The following is a 25,453-nucleotide window of genomic DNA, read 5'->3' on the forward strand; positions in this document are numbered from 1 at the left end:
TGTTTCAGTTGACCTAATCCTTCCGGCCGCACTAGGCCCTGGGATTTACTCAGCCTCTAACAGAAATGAGTACCAGGAATGAATTAAATAATTTTCCTGTTGAGTAAAGCGCGGCCGGCGCGTAAGGCTGACAACCTTACCGCCATCTTTGAGCCGATTGTCTAGATAGTGTGGGACCCTCAACGTCTCACAACCCTATGCTTTTACTTCAGTTTCCCCTGCCAATTATTATTCCACCAAATGCTCCATACTTGTCTATCATCCGGGGCAGGTTGTACATTAGGCCAATTAGTGACCAACTCACCAAGTAAACTCAGTCTTACCCCACCCCACGAAATTAAAAAAAAAAATTACCTGCGACAAGCCTGAAATCAGAGACAAGTGCAAACACGTGTTGGAATTCTATTGAACTCTGGGGCTATACACTTCTATTTTCACTGAAAAACAACGTCTGTGGTTGATTTAAGGGTTGAGGGAGTGTTGTTCATATAAGCCAGTGACTGATAAGAAATTAGTAACAACTTCCGGCTTAACAGGGCCTTTCATTGGCTATAAGAATCTACATCCTTTCCCGGTTTCTAGTCTTACTTAGTCTCTCCGCTGGCCGCGCCATAGCTCAAGCGGTTAGTCGCTGGCTTCCCACCGCGGCGGCCCGGGTTCGATCTCGGGTCTGGTCAAGTGGGATTTGTGGTGGACAAAGTGGCGCTGGGGCAGGTTTTCTCCGAGTACGTCGGTTTCCCCTGCCAATCTTCATTCCACCAATTGTTCCACAATCACCCTCACCTATCATCTGGGGCTGGTACAATAGGCCAGAAATGGCCGCAGTGAAAGGGACTTCTCCCACCCCACCACCAATAAAAGATAGTCTCGCCCCCCCTAAATTCCTTATATTCTTTTAAGCTTAGGAGTTTTACACATGCTCCATGCTCTTTGTAATCCTACAGGATTATACCAGCGTTTGACGCCTCGTTGAGGAACTTCTCCATTTAAACGCACTCTCGCATTCAGCATTCGGCTCACAGATGACGGTAAGGTTGTCAGCCTTACGCACCGTACTCCCTTTACCCCCAAGAACATTCCAAGAATATTCTTGGTACTCATTTCTATTAGAGGCTGAGTCGACCCTAGGGCCATAGTGCGGCTGGAAGGATTAGGTAAATTGAAAAAAATCCAATGACCTCATCGGGATTCCGTCCCGCGACCTTCCGGCTTGTAGCATAGTGCCTCAACCAAGTACGCTACCACATGCCCCCATATTCACCCCGATGTCTTGTAAATTGCCCTCTTCGGTCCGGTATCCCCCCCTCCTTCATGGCTCATTACAATTAGATTTTGATATACGAGTATGCTGAAGGAATCCAGTAGCTCAAGAGAGGACGCCATATTCAAGAATACGGGGTCAGTCCATAAATATATGCCGGCTTATAGAGTCTACGAGACAGGCAGTTAGAGTATACTGCTTTATAAGTATTTAAATCAAGGAACAAAGCGATGGAAACAATTTCGTAAGAACGTCTTAATTTGTAGGCCCACTTACGCCAAATCAAGGATTACGAACTGAGCGGGACCTGGTGTATTATAGAGAAGGTGAAATAAAATAATATTAAAATGTTTTTAGGAAAGCCCGAAGAGAAGAGACAAATTGGACGTCATGGCCGTAAATCTATGGATAATATTAAAACGAATCTCAACACGTAGGGTGTAATGGTGTGGGATGGTTTAAAGTGGCTCAGGATATTGTGGAGTGACGGGTTACTTTGGACAGAATAATGCAGCCTTGTATAACATTCTTACCACTTGAGTGACCCCCAGTTTCTCAGAAAGGGCTCAACTATGTAGAGTTAGTTGTTATGTGGCTATAAAAATTACGGATATCGAGACTGTGTAACTGTGACACTTTTATGATGGGAGAAATAAATTTTATGGAGTTGCAGTCAGCGGAAATGATATTTCCTCATCTCATGATAAGATCATGTACTACAATGACGTTTCATTTCTGCGCTTCCGTCGTGTTCCGTGCTCCCAACTGCTGAAATGCGGTATGTGTCACCACAAAAGGAATGCCTTGAACCAAACACATTCCTTATTTATGCAAACGAGAGAATTTTTCTACAGTTTGACTTATTGTCATATATTGCGTGACTAATAATAGTGGGTTCTGGATTGAATGATTGGGTTTATTTACACTTCTTTATAATTACAACTAATTACAAGAGCTCGCAATCATTGACTGCTCAAGACTCGCTCCCTTCCTTACGGCCCTACGACTGTCTTCTCTTCCACTGTGACGAATGATAAACGGCTAATCACTACTCACACAATGAACTCCCTTACGAATGAATCAATTGAATTCGAATGCTCTCCCTGTTATAGCTAAGGGAGGGCCGACGAGAGGCCACTACAGTGAACAGTTCATGTTTTCGTCTCTTGTATCCGTTGCAGTGGGAACTAATGAGCAGTTGTCTAGTAAACGGACTTCCGCTCTTGTTGCTATTCCGGCTTTCAGGCGGTGTTTACCGAACCGTTGCCTAGCAAAGGTCATATTTTTCACAATATATATAGATCATTGCCATGACTATGTGCTTGCAGGCCGTCGATCTCTGGTTCAAATTCCGCTTGGGATATGTGTGGATATACTGGGTGTCTCTGTGCTTTGTAATGATGATGACCTTATAATTTCGCCTGAATTTACAAGCTGTAGGATCTACTGCGATCTTCAATATGATAGGCCTGTTTCTACTAATGGTTGGCATCTATAACAGCGTATTTCTATTTGCCCCAAATGAATTCTAAGACCCTTCACTCAACTAGCCTAACAAAGTAGGACTTCATGGAGCTGAGCCCTTCTTGAGAAGTCGCCAGTTGTGTAGCTACTCAAGAACTTTTTTTTTCCTTGGCACTACAGCCCCAGTGGGCCTAGGCCTACCTCCATGAACTCCGTTCACTTCGGGTTTTCTCGATCTTACACATTCGGTAGGACTCCTTGGGCGAGTGATCAGCTCGTCGCAAGGCCTCTACCTGTAGACAAACACAGAAAAACGCACACAAACATCCATGCCCTGAGTGGGATTCGAACCCACGATTCCGGCTTCCAAGCGAGCGAAGACAGTGCATGCCTTAGACCGCTCGGCTACCGTGACCGGCTACTCAAGAACTTACCAGCATATTATTCAATCAAAGATTCATTACCGTCTTCACTAGAGACCTCCACTGGTCCCTATCCTGAGCCAAATCAGTCCAGCCCGACCACCCCATTCTATCTCTTTGTAGGCTAAAACGAAATTAAGAATGCAAGCTTCGTTATAGGTAGACAATTTCAGAAGAGAGAGACCTTAACCTAGTGGAAGGGGTATAACATTAATATCGGTGTGTTTAAACTGTTTGTGGAAAGGTGTGGACCTGCTGCTTATAACTAGGAATGAGACCAGTGGTCAACTTTATGATAACCTAAAGCAAAGAATGTCTTTATCTCTCTAGTGTTCTACAGCCTTTGTGGGCCATGGCAGCTTTTTCATGTTTTTAATCTGTACACAGTTGGTAGAACTTCTTCGAGAAGTGGGTCAGTGCGTAGCAAGGCCTCTACTTACACATAGAAAAACACAAACACAGAATAAACGCTCACAGACATCCATGCCTCGAATGGGATTCAACCCCACGTCCCAGTGTTCAAGCGGGCGAAGACGGTCATGCCTTAGATCCCACGACCACTTTGATGGGTAAGGTATGTCTTTACTAGGTGAAAATCGATCGTTTCAAGTAAGGCCCTACTCCAATGGACCTGACCAACAGTTTGACTGGAAACTCCTTGTGTTATAAATTGGTGTACTCTTCGCTGATGTTAGGGTAGGGAGTACACATTAAAACATCCTATAAGCAGACAAAATTCTTTATTTTTGCATATGCAGCCTTTCACAACAGAATTATTTTCACAGCCTCTAGACCCATGTTCCCTGTTGCAGCTTCCTTTACGGGAATATGAATTGCTGAAAATAAAGGAAATGTTCAGTTAGTATTCTCCTTTTCTGGTTTCGATGACAGGTGGGAAATCAAGGCTGGATATTCAGTTATAAGGGCACGCATCTAAAATATACGTAACAGTACCGACAGACAGTCTCGCAATGTATGTACAAAACGACATGAAGAATGCCATTTTCAGGGATGTAATTTTGTATAGTCCGGCAGAAGTTTATAGACTTTCGGGTGATAATACTGCTTCCATCATCATAGACGAAGACTAAGCCAAGCAAGTAGGCAACAAGGAGCAGGCGGCAGTTCCTCCGAAACGTCTATGAACTTTTACCGGACTACACGATGTTATATCCCACAAAATATCATTCTACATAGTTGCTGCTGTGATAACCTCGTTAAAGAAAGCCTTTAATAGTTTACGCTCTGTCAAGTTGTGTAAATCAAGAGTGAAACGTGTTTTAGAAGAAACAACTATGTACGATACACGACAACGCAGGACACCACCAGCCTTCTAACACGACCAGAAGGTTTCACCTCTGAGTCTGTCCCTGAGAATGAAATGGCTACTTCTTATTCTTTGCTGCAGTCCATACATTAACATTCTTCTTCCTGTACAGACAAATCTCTTCTGTTCTTTGCTGCTTGTGTTCTCCAGTCTGGAAATCTTCCCTATTATTCAGAGCGCCTGTATTATTGTCACTTCTATTTGCGATACTCTTAGATACAGGACTACTATAAATGATTCATTCCTTTTTAAAAAGCTATATTTTCCAAAGCAATATACGTAAAATAAGATTGATACATAAAAAGAACCATAAACGCACCAAGTTTTCTTCACACTACAAATGTTCTATGTGTTCCCCTTGGGTCACACGACACACGTCCAGGCTGTAGTTGAGCTCGTTCCACACATTTTGTATCATCATCCTGTCAATGGTCATCACTGCAGCATCGATGCGTTCCCTCAGCTCTACTAGTGTTCTTGGCAGTGGGGGTATGTAAACACGATCCTTAATGTACCCCCAAAGGAAGAAGTCACAAGGCGTTAGATCAGGTGATCTGGGGGGCCAAGTGAACAGAGCTACGTCATCCTCACCAACACGCCCAATCCAGCGTGTCCTTAAATTGCCGATACCACCGCAAAATGCTTTGTTTACATGGCGGTTCTTTTCTGTACTCTCTTTTGAATGCGCGTTGCACTGCTATAACAGACGAACATCTCGCATATTCCAACAAACAAAAACTCTTTTCTTGCTTTGTCGCCATTTTGTAAAGGCACTGAATTCATGCTGCCAAACGGTGCACATATTACAAACTTCGTGAGTTTGCGGTTCTTTTTATATATCAATCATATTTGTATGTATAGTATGTTGGAAAATATGGCGTTTTAAAAACGAATGAATCATTTATAGTAGTTGTACTATAGGGTTCTGACGATGGTGTGTAACACACAGAGATACTGGGTTTTGTGAAATATACTCTTGTTCATATCGTAATCATTAACTTCGCTTTCACTTGTACCCAGTGTTTTAACAAATGGTATAGATTAATTAGCACCGCGCTCTGTGAACAAATTAAAGATTATCTTTTGTGACGTGATGAATTGCCTGGTGAAATTTAAATTAAACCGCCCCTACAACACAATTACAGCAGCGTTTCATGTGGTCATGAGTTACAACATACTCGTAAGCTGAAGCGAATACAGACTTCTATGTAAACTGTACAATGACCAAAACTGCCTGAAGCTGCCGATATCAATGCGACAGTTCACGTGGTTTTTGCACCACGTGATGGTTGGCATGACTGGGTAAAGACACGGGATGAGCAGAAGGGGGGGAATTGTACCGCGCTAGCTGCTAGGCGTGATGATATTGGCCAATGTTTGACATACTGGTGATGGATGGCACAGCATGACTTCTCAGCATGCTTGGTCTGCACTTTGTTTATCCGCATGGCACAAGTGACAGGACCGTCCCTGACCCACAGACATGTAGGCTTCCAAAGCACCGGTCCCTCACGAACAATACCGCAAATAGGCTCTTTACAGCTGACCTGCGCAGTGCAGAGTTGCGTCACTGCTTTCCACTATTTGTAGCATCTTAACACGTGACGGGACAGTTTAATCCAAACAACATGACGATTGGTCGGGTCAGTGTGTAAGGGTAAATACGGATGGCCGCTGAACTGTATTTCGCTACGGTATTTTGCATGAATGCCGACGTAAAAACATGTCGCGTTAACAAAGGCCGCGGGAGTAGAAGACGCAGAGGAACAGAGTGTATAGAATATATTCAAAGCCTATTCCACTCTTCACGAATGGGCAGGCGAATGTGTCTGTTAAGTTGGTTATTTAACGACGCTGTCTGAATCAAGACTGTATAGTTTCGGTAGGTAAGGTAAAGTCCCTGTGCTCAACTAATTAAGCATGAAGGCGTATGGGGGAATGGATGCATAGATCCACATTTTCTTGACCTCAGCACTAGCTGAAGGTGAGTGGTCAGCTTCACGCCCTTGCCGCTTTACCTCCGGTGCCCATTAGATAGGAGGTTGGGTGGACCCCAGAGCCGGTCTGGACGATTTGGAGAAGAGAAAATTCTTGACCCTACCGGGACTCGAACTCCGACCCCTCAGTCGTCCAGCTTGTAGCCAGTCGCTATACCGACTACGCTACCCCGGTTCCGTATAGTTTCGGTGGGTTGGTTAATCCATGCGTATGTACATACATATCTGTATGTATATCCCACTGATTCTTGACGCCAGTAATGCAAGTGACTCAGGCCGCGCCATAGCTCAAGCGGTTAGTCGCTGGCTTCCCAACGCGATCCCGGGTCTGTTCAAGTGGGATTTGTGGGGGACAAAGTGGCGCTGGGGTAGGTTTTCTCCCAGTACTTCGGTTTCCCCTGCCAATCTGCATTCGACCAAATTCTCCATCATCATAATCACACGGGGCAGGCTACAATAGGCCAATCAATGGCCGCTGTGCCGAGTGGACCCAGTTGGACTCCACCCCCCACTAAGGGAATTAAAACAAAATGCAAGTGACTCAGTGTGGTGTATAAATCTGATGGTGGTCAGCCTCGTTGGCAAGTGGTCTCTACTGAACACAGTTACAATGGCGGTTTACAGTGTAGTTAATGAGCAAAGAAATATAATGATGTTAACATGATATAGGGAATCTTTGTCTGACACTCGCCAGAAAACCGGAAGTGAAGAGACCGAGTTCAAGAGTTAAGTGTATTTACGAGGTTAATTAGAAAACTGGTGAGGGTTGGAATTAGATTCATGTGAGTGAGGACAGGGACGAGTGGCGGGCTGTTGTGAACACGGTTATGAGCTTAGGGGGCTGTATAATTTCTTGCCGGGCAGATCGACTAGTAGGTTCTCATGAAGGTCCCTACTCCATGGAGACAGCATGGCGGATCATGACTCCTCCTGTGTACTTACATCTGGTATGGCATTGTACATGCACTTCACAACTGCGTAGGCCGACTCGCGTGCCTCTGTGGTCCCTGAAAGTGCAACAGACACACACGTTGTAGTTACTGAGGGCTAAGGGCTAAGGGATAAAGAGTAACACACTAAACGTCTGGTATATATGATCGGCTTCAAGAGCAGGACGCTTTTTGCCTAACGAAAGGGCTTGCGGTGCCCTTTTGATCCGAATTACGAGTGCCTTGGATTGCGGTCTCCCCGCCCATAGTGACAGCAAAGTTCCTGTTCCCGCAATCACAGCTGCTCGATCGGCGAAAAGAGATCAATTATCGCAACAAGAACTAAGTTCCAAGAAGAACTCATGATATCTACTTCGCTCTAGATGTTCTATTTTGTAGTTACTGGCTCAAATTATAATAAAAAACTGAACTCTTGTATGAATTCATGACCAGTGTTTATGCATCGTGCTCTAACACAAAACAAACTCCGAGGTTTTAGCCCGCAAGGGAATTATACCGACCGAGCGACCGCAGCTTGCCGGCGAAGTAGCTCAAGCGGTTAGTCGCTGGCTTCCCACCGCGGCGGCCTGGGTTCGATCCGGTGTCTGGTCAAGTGGGATTTATTATGGACAAAGTGGCGCTGGGGTAGGTTTACTCCGAGTACTTCAGTTTCCCCTGCCAAGCTTCATTCCACCAATTGCTCCACAATCACCCTCACCTATCATCTGGGGCTGGTACAAAAGGCCAGAAGCGGCCGCAGTACAAGGGACTTAGTCTCACCCCACTGGTTCCATGGTTAACAATATGGGGAGGTTACCTCCACGCACTCTGTCCACCTTCAGACGTGGTGTTTAGGTGCCGAGGTAATATTAAAATTGCACACAGAGGGAGCTGAAAATCAGTCGCTCCTCAATTCACTTCTCTAGCACACTGACAGAATACACAAGTTATGTCCATTTCACGTGGAACTGGATTTTATTGTTTCACACAGTACCTGCATCCGCCTTGCGACATTTGGTGACCCCCTCTTTCAAGGGCCCTTTCAAGCTCTCGGGCAGCTTCTCTATGTTCGCTAGACCCCCATCCGCATCAAACTTATTGTTCTTCATCTGAAATTATGCACAGTTCTGAAACAGACTTCAGGAATTTCAAGAAATTTTTGCTTATAAAGTATATATCGTGTGTGTGACGTATTCCGCGTTCATATTGCAATATTATTATTCAGTTTCCATAATTTATCTTCATAATTTCATAAACAGATATTAGAATGATCATGTAGAGGAGGATGATATGGATGTGACATTTAGAGCCGGGTCCAGACTTGTTACGTATCCCCGTATCGCATCAGTGAACGGTACCCCGTATGATCCTTCCGTTGCAAAATGTTGATACGGTGATGGCGCAACGGGCTGTTCGCTCGCTTGGCGGTCACTTCCCGTCCCATCAAAGGGACGATACGCGTTGAAGTGGTGCCAGTCTGGACGTGCAGGCGGTTGCATCCCTCTTTGCCTATCAGCTCCGCACAAAAGACAGTTGGAGAGTAGTCATCACCAGGGTGCGTTCTTGTATTTTTGATTCTCTGTTTATACTCTGAATGGAGTGGAGTAAGGAGAGCATTTATATATTTAATTGGTGAATATAAGAAGAGGGACGTGACCTGGAATCCCCAGAACACAGAACATTACAATAAAACAAAAAAGCAGGACGCATAGGAGGAGATAGGAAAGGAACTGAACAGATAAGATTAGGTGTAGTCATTGCTGATTGAAATCTGGCTCGAAACTGAGATTGAGCTTTTCATTTCTTCATTGCCTTCTTGGAAGGAGAAATTTTGTCGCGTTGCATCAGTTGATACGCAACCGAGATACGCAACAAGTCTGGGCCCGGCTTAGCACGCATGAGGAAAATGACGAATTACTAAGTTTAAGGGGACCGGTCGGAAACCTAGGTATAGATGGAAGGACACTATTAAATGGATGTTAAATAAATGTGGTGTGAAGGACCAATGGCAGATTTATATGAAGACGGTTATGAAATATGAAACGTCATAAAATGCGGAAAATATGTTGTACACCTGAGTGAATAATAGATTCTAAAAATTAACTCTGCTTGTTGGAATAGGCTATCATTTTTGTTGTTGCTATTGCATAACAAGGGACTTTAAATTTTATTGTGAAAGAGTGAAATAAAAGACTTTGTTTTGGTTTTGTCCTTTAGATAACATTGAGGAAATATTTAATTGATATGCCTACAGAATTTCATGCGGAAACTTCTTGAACAAGGTCACTTGGATAACTGTGGAGACAGGATAAATGTAAAAGAATTCAAGATTTTTGTGTTCGGGGGTGAAACATTGTTTAAGCCTACCGTTTTGAAGAGAGAGCATGTACTGCAGGTGAATGGAAAGGAAGTCCTCACGAAAATATGTGCACTGAAGAGAGATGAGGTAAATGGGCAATTTAGAATAATATATAACAGGGACTTACTTGACTTATATGGCCGCGCCATAGCTCAAGCGGTTAGTCGCTGGCTTCCCACCGCGGCGGCCCGGGGTCGATCCCGGCTCTGATCAAGTGGGATTTGTGGTGGACAAAGTGGCGCTGGGGCAGGTTTTCTCCGAGTACTTCGGTTTCCCCTGCCAATCTTCATTCCACCAGTTGCTCCACAATCACCCTCACCTATCATCTGGGGCTGGTACAATAGGACAGAAGTGGCCGCAGTACAAGGGACTTAGTCCCACTCCACTAGCAATAAAAAAATACTTGACTTATACAGGTTAATTAGTATTATTCCAATAGTAATATTGTGACATGTTGCGCAAAGGAGAACCCCCCCCACCAGCAGTGACGCGGCGGGTGAGTCAGCGCTCCCCTCCCCCTCCTCCGCACGGTAACGTAACGGTGACGCAACAGGATTGTTACGGTAGTAACAGCGGTTACTAGCAGCCACAATGGGCTGGGCACGTGGATGGAATGAGAGAGACAAGGAAAAAATACAGAATGTTAGTGGCTCAAAGCGACAGGAAACCACAGTTTGGGGATCGGATATGAATGACGCTGACTCAGGCTGATGCCGAATGACGGATTTTGATTTTAGTGGTGTTGAATCTTCGAGTTCTGTCGTCACCATTTTATTAATTTATGAAATTTTAATTTAAATATATTATAACTGGTGTTGTCAAAGCAAGGCTATAGATCTAGACATAAACTGCGATTATTATTTCTTACCACATGCACGATAGCCCTGATAGAGTAAACGATAAACTATAAGACAAAATCAGAACTGTACCACGTATCATAAGAAAACAGCGCCACGACACATAATCTCACAACATTCAACTGTCACCCCGATATGGCACAAATAAGGGATACAGCATGCGAACATGCAAGAAATCTATAACATCATATCACTAAGGAAGAACCAAGCCCATGATAACCATTGTAACAGTAGAATAACTATATACACAGACATTTTATACATAAATATAATGTTAATTATAATCTTAACTTTAATTTAACTAATTTAAACTAATTTTAATTATGTAAGATTTGAGGTTTTCACGGCGGTGACTATGAAGAAAGCAGTCTTCTGGGATCTGAAGATGGAGGCGATACGTTCCTCCGAAACGTCGGTTATCACCACATATACATGGTGCCACATACCAGAAGACTGCTCTCTTCATAATTTTAATTAATACACAATGTAGCTTAAGCTGAAGAGCAAATAACCAGAAAGTTTGTTACTAAGCAAATATCTTAACATATGGTCAGATTTGAAAATATATGGATTCATATTGTCACGTGTTATCAGTGACTAAAGGCGGGATTCGGATTGGTAATTGGATTGAGTGACATACTTACAGGTCGTAACTGCAATTAATTATAACATTTCCAAGTTTACTTTAATTATAACACATGAATAAAATCTTCTATATCTGCTTACGCTAGTCGTTGCTAGGTAACAGACTAAACAATGGCTATTCCCCTGCAAAGTTTACCTTATCCGTTTCCTGGCAAAGGATTCTAACAAGGAACGAAACAATCACACTCCAAATATCACTGCAAGTAAAGTCTACAAATCACACGCTAAGTCTTCTCAGGCCGACTTATAATTCTTCTTCTACTACGAACTTCCCGTGACTATCTCCTACCGAGAACTGACTGACTCGTAGTCAGAGTCAGAGTCAGAGTCAGAGTTACTTTACGACTGGCGGTTTACCGTCAATCAGTTCGTCTTGGCTTCAGGCCCCTTGAGGATCACCACCAGAGATTTTTTTTCCAACTGAACGCTTGCGGTAACAGTCCTTATGTAACATCCTCTCTGACGAGAAGATGGCTCTGTCTCTTATGAATGCATTTGACCTTTCGTCAAGTGTATATTTCGCACATGTAATATGTTATCGAAACTTCTTCCTTTTGCTTTACACACAAGTCCCCTGTCAGTACAGGCTTTACAGAGCAGATCATGCCTAACTTACAGATCTTATGCTACAATGAAAACTTAGTCATTTGAATGGTCATAAGCTTGACCACCGCCAAGTTTAAGCCTCTTATATTTTCTGTGTCTGGCTTCACCTTGTCCTATACCGCGAACATGTTCATGATCATGGTTTTGTATGATTTCTGCTTCTTGTCTGCACNATGTAACCTGAACCCCAGGGGGCCTAAGTCTATGAGAGAAGTAGATTGCCTGAGTTTTATCTTCATTGATTTTTATGTTCCAGCCCTCACACCACGTCTCAATAACACTGAGACGTCGCTACAGCTTTGCGGTCTGTCGCATATATATAGGTGTCGTCAGCAAAGAGACCTAGATAGACACAGATGTTTGGGGCGTATCGTTTATATATAGACTGTACAGTGTGGGGGAGAGAACAGAACCTTGTGGCACTCCTGCTTGTATATCCCTTGGTGTAGACATTTCACCCTCGACCGAAACTCTGAATTTTCTCTGAAAAAGGAAAGAGCTAATCTTATCGAAAATTGTAATGTAGATGATTTATATAGCAAGCCAGTGTGCCATGTTTTATCAAAGACATTTTCAATATCCAAGAATACAGCAGCTGTAGACATGTTATTGTTGAAATTTAAGGTTAAGTGGTCCGTAAGCCACATACATTGAAGTGTCGTACTATGACGGGCACGGAGACCAACTGTCTTGCATTAATCAGGCCTTTCTCTTCAATGTGCCTTTGGACTATTTTCAAAATAACTTTTTCGAATAGCTTGTCTGTTGTAGACAACAGGGTCCTTACCGGGTTTCGGTAACGTTATAACCAGGGCCCGGATTTTGATGATCTAAAAATATCTGAAAAATGATCTATAAATTGACAAAAAATATTTAAAAAAGACTTAAAATTTAAAAAATGACCTAAAAACTAATTTCTAAATTTTCTTAAAATCAGGTATATGCGAACTATGTAAATTAGGATCTTTACATTTTTAGGGATATTGGAACTTAGTCAGAAAGAAATGATTAATTCAAAAGACTATGTTCTTAATTAAGAACATAGTCTTTCACGTTATATTAATTCATATAAATTTATTGAAAAAAATTGTACAGTTTTAAAGAAAATTAGCACAATTTATAATTAAAATGCTATGTAGTCTCTTGCTGCCCAGTAGATGAAATAAGTGCTATTAGGTGATACTGGCTTAATGTTTACTCCAATAGAAAGACGTGCGACTTAGAATATTGTATCTTCCTAGATATAGTGTCTCATTATAACAACAATGAGAATATCACAACATTTCGTTTATTTCCAATTTTTTGATTTCATGACACCCGGACATCTCTTTAAACCTACCCTTCTGCATTTCTGAGCCATCAATTTTATGAGTTTATGACAGCGGTGGCTTAGAAAGAGGCGCGGGACAGGATGCGTGTTTACAGCTTCGTTGCCTAGCAATAGCTCCTATTGTTCCGAAAGTTTGCTTAGCGCGGACCACATAGAAAACACCGTTTCCCCTTTATTATCACGTTATTAAGGGGATAGACTTACCTGCCGTCGCATAGAAACGACAGTTATCCTATTGTTGCCTGTATTCGTTGCCGTGAGAATGTTTACGAACGTTCCTCTATTGTTATAGAAACGGTCCATACGTCACAATATTAAACAAAAAACTCAGCACCTAAGCAAGAGTGATATACCTGATGATGACCAAATAAAGGTCGAAACATGGCGTGTTAACATTTTAATGTAAATAACATATTATTTGTATAGGAACTGTTGTATCGACAGATATAAATATATTCATTTTGTAGTTATTGTTATTTGTTTCTCTTGCCATTTCTCCTCAGTTATCGAACTGCCTATCAAATACTTCGATTGGCTGTAAAAACATGACTTCAATGCGACTGATCGATATTGTTTAATCAGTTCTTATGATAACCAATTTATCCCATTGCTGAGTGCAGAATATATACAAAGAAATTGCAACTAAAATAGGATGCGAATATTTACTAATACGGACGAATACTCACAAGTTTCATGAGGCCAAGAATGCAGTTGCAGTATTCCTGAAACATATTAGAAAAATATGCTAGAACAGCGTGTATCGTTTGCTTAAAATTAGAATTTACACCCTCGTTTTCTCTAAAACATTTGTCGGGCTATATAAATCGGAAACATGTAAAAGTTCGCATTAAACGTACATTTGGTATCCTTGCCTACGACCTTATTTCTAGTCCAGAATTTTAAATCCAGGCCAGACTACAGTGACTGCCCCTGAACACCAACTACACGAAGCAATGTCTTTTAATGGAGCAATAGCTTTGTCCGGTAAGCGATTGTGGCAGTTTGTTTAAATGTATTTATTTAGTTTAAAGCTGCAAATGCAGGTATTTCCAGTTCTCTCTTCTGTCGTGATTTTATACATGACATGTTCTCGCCTTCTCTCACTCTCACCGCCTTGTGCAAATCACAAAAATATAGAAATGCTGCATTATCATCCAGCAATTCTGATCACCACTGCCATTTCTTAAAGGAAGCGAATAGAAAGAGGAAGGAGGAACTAATTTATGAAAGTTGTATCATAAAAATGAGCTCTGTCGATGACGCATGACGTTTGCTTTCCTGTAGACATTTCGTCTACAGTGGCAACAAAACGTTTAAATGAGTACTTCCACAATTTAACGCACCGTGTATCTGCATATGTTGGCTGTGCGTGAAACTTTCGGGACATAACCTCAAAACTTGTTCAACCGTCATTCTTATTAATCTAAAGATACATCAATTTCGTACAGAATTTTAAGATAGAGATACGATCCATCTGTACTTAGCCTTCTGTCGCATATTCGTAACAGCAATAATTTCCTAATTATTGAACTGGGATTGAAGATTGAATTTAAAATTTGCGGACTTCCATATTGTTTTACATTGTACAAAGATTGCCTTAATAAAAGCTGAACAGCTTTAATGTGTTTTATAACACAATATTTCAGGCCTCTGCATTAGCACTCGTATGAATCCAATCTCACAACCTAACAAAGTCGAAATGATATTATTTGATGCAAGGAATTATAAATTACGACGTATGTATTTGTCCAATAACGTAACATTCTTATAAAGTAACACGAAAATGTTTCATTATTTCGAAAATTATTCACCCCGCGTCCATTACACCATAAGCCTAAGCTGGTTAAAAGGGAAAGTAAGAAGAATTGGGTGGCATGACGTTCAGAAATGTTAATATTTCAGAGAAGGAACCAGCTTATTTAGGACAAGAAGAGAAAACGCATCCGTGCTTGGAACGTCTCTCTTCCCTAACCTGTACTTACAATATATCCCCCTATGCAATGCTCCTAGACATCATGTTCACTTGATTACTGAGGAAAACGCAATTTTGTAAATATCGTGCATTCTTCTAGACCATTGACTTCGTTGCTTTTAGGGGAATATAATGGAATATTATGAAATCAGTGATTTAAGTACCCTGTGCAACAGTGGTTTGAATTTACTGATTTCTCCAAGCTTCTCATTTTACAAATATAAATCACTCCGTCCAATGTGACCTGTAAGTTTTTTACTACAGTGAAAACAGCACAGCAGCCACGAGCAAAGCCTGGACGATATAAAGAACCTCCACATCAAGATAGCCAGGTGGCACAATATCTGCCCCATATAAGAGGGACGATGGGAGGACGAACACGAGCCTGCATGGTTTACGAATTTTAATTATTGACAATCCAAAAAAATTTTAATTGGCATCAAGAAATTTTATACAATTTTATAAAAAACTTTAGATTCCCAGGAAACTGCTGTGTTTGTGAAGTGTTCTATTTTGTGTACTATGTATTGTAGCATATAAGTGTACGTACTTTACGTCTAAACAACTTATGTGATGGTGGTTTCCTATTTGTAGTGATGTTTGCCCTCTGAAGATGGTCCACAGAGACCGAAACATGTAAGGGTGTTAAGTTTTCACGTAGTAAAAAACTTACAGGTCACGTTGGATGGAGTGATTTATATTTGTAATTGTTAGTGTGACGGACCAGAATGAAACAAATCAAACTTCTCATTTTAGTTTTATAGGATGGCTTAAAGTAATTCCCGGACTCTAAATATAGAATTTACAGAAGTAGGCAATCTTGTTCTTTTTTTTTGTTACTGGTTAAAGATAAAGATATCCCTGTAACAGGCCGTGAAGGCTTATAGGGTTGTGAGATATCGAGACTTTCACATTTTCCAGACAGTCGGCTCACAGATGACGGTGAGGATTTCAGCCTCGCGCTACAGCCCCCATTTACCCCCAAAGAAGATTCCTGGTACTCGCTTCTTCTAGAAGCTTAGTTAACCCCAGGGCCATGGTGCGACTGGAAGGTTTAGATCAATTGAAAAGTCCGATGACCTCATCGGGAAGCCAAACATCCACCTTCTGGCTTGTAGCGTAGTGCTTCAACCAACTACGCTACCGCGTGCTCCTTTTCTGATTAAATTTTGGAATTTAATGAATGATGTTTAAGTATCTCACTTTAATTTTTGTATTCTTGATTCAAGACTGTGATACAGTTTGGTTCATTTCATTAGGCTTTCGCCTTATTCATGTGGAAGGCAGAGTGTAAAGTGACACTGTGAATGTGTTACATTCCTTTAGACTATTTTCTGTACTGTATGCAGGACATGCAATTTAATCCAAAACTCTTTAATAAACAGTTGTCCTGTAAACATGCCTTTGATATTATAGTCTGCGTGTAAAATAAAATTCCGACACGGCTTGCCGTAGACTGTTAAGTCTATAGTCCATTCACGGAGACGAGAGAGTCCTCGTCAACAAATGCACGCGGTATCTCCTTCGCTCTTTGAATGAAATCATGCAGCGATCACGTGATATGTGTACCGTTACAGGCGCGTCCAAAGTTCACTCTTCAATCTGAATGCAGGTTAACGTGCGTCCGAATGAAGTGAGTACACTGAAGTAACTGCGCGCTTTGTCCACTCCTTGCTGTCAGCTGTGGCGACGCGAGGCTTGCTTTGTTTACGCTGACTGTCTCGTCTCCGCGAATGGACTGTAGCAACCGGACATCTGTCGACGGAAGCGTTTGAAAGAGTCACTTGTTTACACTCCTGATTACTGCTTGTCGATAAGGGGACAGAAGCTAAGGTGTCTGTGTGTGAACATCGTGCCGGGAAGTACACAAGAGACGTGGAGTTACAGTTGCATCCATTATCAGCTCGGCAATAGGCAGATGAGAATGGAAATCTTCAATTTCTGGCAGACATTGTCTGCAGGTTGGATGGGCCGCAGATTCAGCGATCTGTGATTAAGGAAGGAGTCACATATGCCCGTCGCTTCCGGCCACCTGATTATCCGGTCGCTTTACTGAACTTCTTGTGGAGAAATTACAGTGAGGAGTCACAGTGCGAATGGAACACCTCATTAAAATGGCGGGCGGTACATGAGTTCAATTTCCGCTAGGAACAGATAATTTTTTCTTCTCCGAAATGCAGCAAGCTTTGTATTCATTTCATTACCGGGAACCGTTGCCTCAGTGATAAAGAAATCTGATGACTAAATTCATCATTCATGTTCAAGTCTAGAAGAGCTGAATATATGCTTCCACGATATATGTTCCCAAAGGGACAATTAAGCTTTTAAGAAGTGAAGCGGACTTGAAGATTTACTTAGCTAACTTCTAAAAATCTTGCGTATTTTTAGTTATATATTAATTTTAGCCGGTCACAATTGCTGAGCGGTCTAAAGCATGTACTGTCTTCGCTCGCTCGGAAACCGGGATCGTGGGTTCGAATCCCACACAAGGCATGGATGTTTAGTATATGTATGTGTTTATTCTGTGTTTTTGTTGTCCTGTGTTTAGGTAAAGGCCTTGCGACGAGCTGATCACCCGTCCAAGGAGTCCTACCGTCTGTAAAAATAATCATATTTGAAAACAACCTCGACACCGTAAAGGTATAAGAAGAACGGGTTAAGTATGTATATATAAATTAATTTTAATTTAACGTCATTATGAACTTAATTTTTGTCACTAGTCACTAACCATCTGACATTATATAATATTATGCCATTAAAATCTTCACAAACAAATTAAATAAATAGTTGAAATCAGCTACGGAAATCAGATTGCTTTAACTCACCTTAAGTCTGTCATCATCGGGGAACCTTCCTTTCATAATCCCGTCGATGGCAGCTGCAAAGCAAGCGAAACCTTGATTAATTCTTAACTGCTTAACGATTTAATTACTAACTAACTGCTTTAAATGTGGCCTGCCTGCAACAACTGAGAGTTGTTTAACAGCCAAAAAAAATTCTCGTCTTTATGAAACACGAAGACTCACGGCCGTGTTCGCTAGCCTACTACAGGCCGATCAAACGAGTTCGTGTTTTTACAGTATATTTCTGCCAGTTTAGTTTTAATATCAGTTCAGCAGGTGTAACAGCCAGCCGGCATATTTCTTACCCTCGTATATTCCACCAGAAATCTTGCGTGCCTAATTATATCATCTCTTCTTTGTACACGTTCATTATTTAAGCTAATCGCCTTTATCATAACTGCATAATGAGGTAATATCTGTTCCCACAGGTCTGTAGATGTATTTACAGATATATCAAGTTATTAATTAACACTATTAATGCATTATTTTTTAGTTTATATTAGCTGAAAGAGCACGAGATTGTCTAATAGGCTTGCTTACTCCATGAAGCAACTCTCTTTTTAGTGGCCAATAGTCGCTTGGCTAGTTAAGAAATTCACAGCCTACGGAATAGCAAGTTTCACTCCTCTTTACAAAACAATCTGTCACTTATCCCTGAGCCAGATCAAGTAGCACTGCGCTAGTTTTATCAGCTCTAAGGGCTTCTGATAATGATGTGTTACACTTGGGACTACTTAGGTACCGGATATTGTCAATTGTCTTGTGCATTGTAGTGCTATCATTTAATATGGAAAACTGTTACATAAATAAAGTTGTCATTTTATAATGTGGAGCAGCTCTGCGGCCCATCTTCTTGTTCCTCCACCTGCAAAATTGGCTTAATGTGGTTGGTTCTATTGCTAAGAACAAACCATAAAATTTAATAATTTCTTTAACTCTGGAATCTTTGTGTAATATAATAAAGAAGGGGAAGTTGTAGGGGTGAGGGAAAGGATGAATAAACGACCTTAAGGGGACAATTTAGTTCCTCCGTATTGAAATATTGATATTATGACGTACCTCCAGGAAAGCCGGACGATAAGATGTCCATCACTGGTCAACGGCTATCCCTAGGCAGCGAAGTCTAGGAAATCCTTGCCCCGAAGATGAAAGTCTAACAATGGGGCTTCCACCGTTATTTGTATATTTGTAACGAATTGTTCGAGGCAACAAAAGAGTCATTTGTATGTCAGCGGGCGGAACTAAACCCTTCGACAAGGTGTTCCCTAGTCAGCCCGAGGGCAGGTTATAACAGTCCAACCTCGGCAAGAGACCAGTTCGGACAGTTCTTGGAGAGACTTCAGGCAGGAAGATCGTATACCCAAGCCAGGCGTGCTCACTTGGTCCAGCGTGGGAGCCCGAAGACATCGTCAGACCAGTGAGTGCGTATTCGACGAGAGCCAAGGAAGGACAGTTGAGCTCCGAGCAGAGCAGAAGACACTTCACCGAGAATAGCGGTGCGAGAATTTATACCACTGAAGAGGGAACGCCCGAAGACGTTATAAGTATGGATAATTGTATTTGTGAGTGTAAAAGACTGATTGTCCAATAACTATTCGTCAAAATCCGAGATTCACACAATTTCTTACCTCGTTGCCTAGGAAAAACGCGATAATATGATTACAAAATATATTCATAAATTAAAATCATGTTAAAATAAAACAAAGAAAACTATGATATTACTAATTATTATTATTTTAAAGATGATCAAGTGTTTACAAGCCTTGGGGTCGGGGGAATGTTTACTATATTCCAAAATTTTAAGACTCACTATTTGACATTAAGTACTGTCTTCTATTTTAAATAATCTGAACTTTGGCAAATTTGCAAACTATTTTCAGCTTCTACTGGTTCCACACTCCGAATTCGCCAGTCGTATTAAAGTGCCATTACAGGGGTACGTAAGCACTTGTCACATTTCAACAGTTGCTGTAAGCTGTGAATTTTACGCTTCGTTTGCACAGCTTTCAGTCCCCGGTAGCAGCCAAAATTTTGTTACATAATTATGATTCCCTAGATATAATATGCTTAATTCTTCCGTTTTATGTACCTTCTTAACTTTGTATATCTGCCACGATATTGTGCTTAGCAAAACCATTACCTGTGGAGGCTCCAGTTTTCGGCTGACATATGTTACGCACCATTCTGAGTGCTTGTTTCATCTGGGATTTGCTCGGTCCCTGAAACACAGCATCAGTTCCTCGCTATTTAAAATGATCCTGGCTCAACGAAGCATAGTCCTTCTTGGGAAGCCAAACAACAACTTAACTATATTCATATTTCTCGCCTCTCATGTAACACGAGAGTTCATTACCATATATACCCCGGGAGAGGACCGCCTCTGTGGTCTAGTGGTCAGAGTTCCTGGTTAGACATCCAAAGTTCCGGGTTCGATTCCCGGCGCTACCAGATTTTCTGAGAAGTAGTGCATCTGAAACGGCGTCCGCTCAGCCTCCTGAGGATAATTGAGGAGCTATTTCAAGGGCATAGCGGTTCCGGTCTAGAAAACTGAAATTAACTGCCGTAGGGATTCGTTGTGCTGAGCACGCAACACTCTCTATCCGCTAAAGTTGGCACTAACTTCGCCGACAAGAGAGGGTCGCTCGGTCGGTTTGCGGAATAAAGCCAAGGAGTTTTGTTTGTTTAAGGGGTGAGGATTTTCTCTTCTTCATAACGTCCAGACAGGATCTGGGGCTCAACCAGTCTTATCTATGACGGGTACTGCGGTCTGTTTCCCTGGGGGTAGAGCGTTCGGGGCGTGAAACTGACCACTCGCCTCAATTTAGTGCTGAGGTCAAGAGTGTTAGAGCTATAATTCTACTCTTCATGCCGTACTGCTTAATTAATTAATTAGCGGACCACTCGTTGTTCCGAAAAATAGCGCACGTGTGCTATTTCGATATAGGGAACAACGTGACCGACTGAATGCTTATGGCACAAGCCTACTGGAGTAGAGTAGTGGGTCTTGTAGCAACTCGGGGCTCGCAATGTTTGGGTGGCTCGACCCATCCATTTACTTGGGCGCTCGAAGGAAACCTCTCTGTAAAATCCGAGTCTGTTAAACTGCGGTATCTGCTTAAGTATCTCGTCACTGCAATTGTCCATACATCTACGCACCTTCTTTACATAATTTCATATGCTACGGTAGCAACAGCATCCTCCTGTTCCAACTCACTCTTCTTTGTACCGTATATCCAACAAAGAATTTGCCCATACACGAAGTATCCTTCTGTTCCAACTCGCTCTTCTTTGTACCGTATATCCAACAAAGAATTTGCCCATACACGAAGTATCCTTCTGTTCCAACTCGCTCTTCTTTGTACCGTATATCCAACAAAGAATTTGCCCATACACGAAGTATCCTTCTGTTCCAACTCGCTCTTCTTTGTACCGTATATCCAACAAAGAATTTGCCCATACACGAAGTATCCTTCTGTTCCAACTCACTCTTCTTTGTACCTTATATCCTACAAAGACTTTGCCCATACACGAAGCTTTGTTGTTCTACAAACCCCGTGTTTAGAGCTCACTATGTCCACAAACTGCATGCAACCCGGTATCTTTGTTTCCCCATCAATGTGCACAGAAACTGATGATGTTCGTCATTAGATGGAAGTAAAAAATAGACGAACTCTCGCTACGTAAAGAAAAACGTGCATTCATTTATCTGTTTGCTTGTTTGTTCTCTACACATTCGCACACCTCACAATTTTTCGACTAGATGTGGCACATGGTAGAGGACCTACCTGTGGAGGCTTTTATAGTCTTGAAATCATGCATGGGATTGAGTCCAAGTCAGTTCTACTTCTGCTGTAAGAAAGCTACTGGGATCGTGACAACAATGACATCGAGACAATAGTCGGATCATAGGCCGCGCCATAGCTCAAGCGGTTAGTCGCTGGCTTTCCACCGCGGAGACCCGGGTTCGATCCCAGGTCTGATCAAATGGGATTTGTGGTTGACAAAGTGACGCCGGGGCAGGTTTTCTCCGAGTACTTCGTTTTCCCCTGCCAATCTTCATTCCACCAAATGCTTCACAATCACCCTCACCTATCACCTGGGACTGGTACAATAGGCCGGAAGTGGCCGCAGTACAAGGGACTTAGTCCCACCCCACTAGCAATAAAAAAATCTACTGTGATACCGATAATGAAAGTAGCCATATCCCAGGGAAAGAAAGGGGATTTTATTAGCGTGTTGCTAAGCAACACAGAGCATGGTCACTTAAACCATAAGATTAATATGATAATAATATTATTCCATGGTGGTGCTGAGCCCTACTTGCAATCATACCCTGAACCCAGCGAACTAGGTGGAGCCCAACCTCTCGAGTCTAGCAGTAATACTGCTGCTTATTATATTAATGATTTCGTGCTGCAATATATGGGCTCAGAGGACGCTCATGAATGGAAATCTTTCATTTAAAAATATTTAATTCTCCCAAACCTAAGTCGCAAAATAACAAATGTTCTTATATAATGGACCAGACAACGAGCGTACTATTTCATTCTGTAAGGATGCTATGAGAAAATCAACTCTAAAATTTATATGCACAATGAACATCAACAACAAAATATAACATTAGACCATACCTACAAGACTCTAGACCAGAAATCGCCAATTACATGCCGCTGGGTATATTGGTGCCCTCAGAAGGGATTTTATTTGCCCATAAGAATTTTAAATTATTCACAATTATTTAGTTATTGCTTTCTCATTACCATAAAACACAAAATAGAATCTGTTTTCAGCGTCGAAGAATTTAAAATGCTGCAAATGGGTTCGAGTATTATGCTAATTAGAGGTTTGAGAATGAATAAAGGGAGCCTATTTTACACGACAATAATTTATAAGTTATATTTATGTTTCTGAGAAAGGATGGCCCAATTATTGTGCTTCAAATTATTTTGGTTTGGGAATACAAGCTGTTGAGGTGTTTATAATGTGATTTCGAACTCACATATTTTCGCAAGAAAAATTCATATGGTGTCCATTGTAAGCTGCAACATTCACCCAGTTGTCCATAATCAAACAATTTATGTTGGAAAAAAAATCCTAGTGTTGTTACTTGAAATTTTGAAGCTTGATGCAAAATAAATTGTTATAAAATTGGGTCCATGTTATATAAAATTCTGTAGCGCATATTTCGCTCTATTTGACTGTAATAACGGTTTCATTTTATTTTCTGTTTTTCTTCAATTTAGGCTACCGGACGGAAATAAAAAGAGGAAATTGATGTAATTTATTTGTACTAGTTTAAAGTTGCACGAAGCCGGTCACTGTAGCCGAGCGGTCTAAGGCATGCACTGTCTTCGCTCGCTTGGAAGCCGGGATCATGGGTTAATCCCACTCAGGGTATGGATGTTTGTGTATAGGTAGAGGCCTTGCTGAGCTGATCACACGCCCAAGGAGTCCTACCGAATGTGTAAGATCTAGAAAAACCGAAGTGAACGGAGAAGTTCATGGAGGTAGGCCTAGGCCCACTGGGGCTGTAGTGCCAAGCGAAAAAAAAAGTTGCACGAAGCGCAGGGCAAACTGCACGAAATATTAATAAAACAGTTAACGAGCACATAATTCAACTTTGATTCAAGAAGTTTCGTAATGACGACCTGATTCTTGGAGTTAATTGATCCCTGCCCCAGGTCGAACTATAATAATTCTAGAGTGGATAATTTTCAGTCCAGCGTGACATACAAGTTTACAACACTTCAGTCTTTTTCACCTTACATGTTTCGATTCGAAAGAATCATCCTCAGAGGCGCACCACTACGATCAGGGAACACTGTCACATAAGATGTTTTAACCATATGCACTTAAGCTATGAATAATGCTCACTATATAAATTTTGTTATTATCACGGTGGGTTTTGGTGTTTGTCCCAGGCATTCGCGATGGCGCTTCTTGAAGAGCAGGCTTACGTATGATGCTGTTTCTTTTAAGCGTATTTGCTGGGTATTCTGACTGGGATTTTCCACTGCACGCGATATGATATTCGCTTTTTCATACATTAGCCTCCCAATGTATTTAAAATTGTATTAAAATTTTCTTTCGCATGTAAAAAATTAGTTATTATGTTAAAATATCGTGAGCCGACATTGGGTCATGTTGTTTTCCTCCTGATGTTGGGAGATGTCGTTTGTTTCTCTTGATTTTATATTCTTATTATTAGTCGTGTAGTTTATGTGCGTGCTGTGTCATTTGTACAGTACGGACCAAAATGAGACAAATCAAATTATAATAATTCTATTATGTTACACATCCGGTCCAGCCTATTTACAAACTTGTGATAAAACAACGGATGGTTAAATCCTTAAAGTGCCCATTAGAGAGACGTTACTTGACATTGGATGCCTAGGAAGGTAAGATTTATGGAAGTCTTAAGCACTGAATAAGGGCACACGGTAGCGTAGTTGGTTGAGACACTATGCTACAAGCCGGAAGGTCGCGGGATCGAATCCCGATGAGATCATTGGATTTTTTTTAATTACTTAATCCTTCCAGCAGTACTATGGCCCTAGGGTCGACTCAGCCTCTAAGAGAAATGAGTATCAGGAATATTCTTGGGGGTAAAGGGCGGCGGAAGCGTAAGGCTGACAACCTTGCCGCCATCTATGAGCCGATTGTCTATAAAATGTGGGAACCTCGACATCTCACAACCCTATGGCCCTCCACTGCCTGTTACAGGGATGCCTTTAATTTTACTTTTACTTGAGCACTGAGTGAAGTAGTGCTTGTCAGAACTCACCGCGGCGCATGCTCCCTGTAGGAAGGCAGCCAGGAACAGCAGACACAGAGCAGAGATCGCAACGTGGCCCATCTTGCCTCTAGTAACATCGAGAGTGACTTACGGGAGACCACAACTCACATATATAATATAAAACCACAACGTAAAACATTTCCGCTTTTACAAAATTGTCCTTTGTAGGTGGGAAATACGGGTATTACAAAAACAGTAATTGATTGTTGTAAACTCAGAAGTCGTCCATTCTTATGTCACAGCATACAAGCATAAAGCATAATTGTGCGAGCAGCTGTGTACCGAACTGCCCCAGTTCTGTCTGTGCCTAATGAATAATTGTGTCCTCTTCGCACTGAATTAGTAGTTGAATGTGTTTATAGGTGCATAATCTTCAAGGTTATGTACGTCTGTTTACGGGCTTTTGAGCAAGACTGGGCTGAAATATCATTGTCATTTGTACACTCAGCGAAATGTAATTAGGGTATTCAAAGCAGGGAGGATTGCTAGAGTGGGAGAAGCGCCGGTTATGGAGGGGAAGGGAAGTGTGTACACAGATTCAGTCTGAAAGTTCAAACCCGGCGGAGGTCGTGGAATTTTTAAGGGCGGAAAAATTCAGGGAACAAGTCCTCCGGGAGGGACTTTAAGCCGTGGGTCCCGTGTCGT

At 41.7% G+C, this 25,453-nt stretch overlaps 1 protein-coding gene across 1 annotated transcript; it reads right to left on the reverse strand.

Annotated features, from left to right (window-relative positions):
- Positions 1-3,870: 3,870 nt before the first annotated feature.
- On the reverse strand, positions 3,871-24,903 carry LOC111872826 (general odorant-binding protein 72). Its single transcript, XM_023867030.2, has 7 exons — positions 24,797-24,903; positions 20,153-20,231; positions 17,995-18,047; positions 13,884-13,919; positions 8,395-8,509; positions 7,414-7,478; positions 3,871-3,983 (listed from the first exon to the last, which is right to left on the reverse strand). The coding sequence occupies exons 1-7, from the start codon at positions 24,866-24,868 to the stop codon at positions 3,966-3,968; spliced, it is 438 nt and encodes a 145-aa protein (XP_023722798.1). The 5' UTR covers positions 24,869-24,903; the 3' UTR covers positions 3,871-3,965.
- Between the last annotated feature and the right edge of the window lie 550 nt (positions 24,904-25,453).

The sequence above is a fragment of the Cryptotermes secundus genome, unplaced genomic scaffold (genome assembly GCF_002891405.2).
Source record: "Cryptotermes secundus unplaced genomic scaffold, Csec_1.0 scaffold79, whole genome shotgun sequence".
In the NCBI taxonomy this organism is placed as follows: Eukaryota; Metazoa; Arthropoda; class Insecta; order Blattodea; family Kalotermitidae; genus Cryptotermes; species Cryptotermes secundus.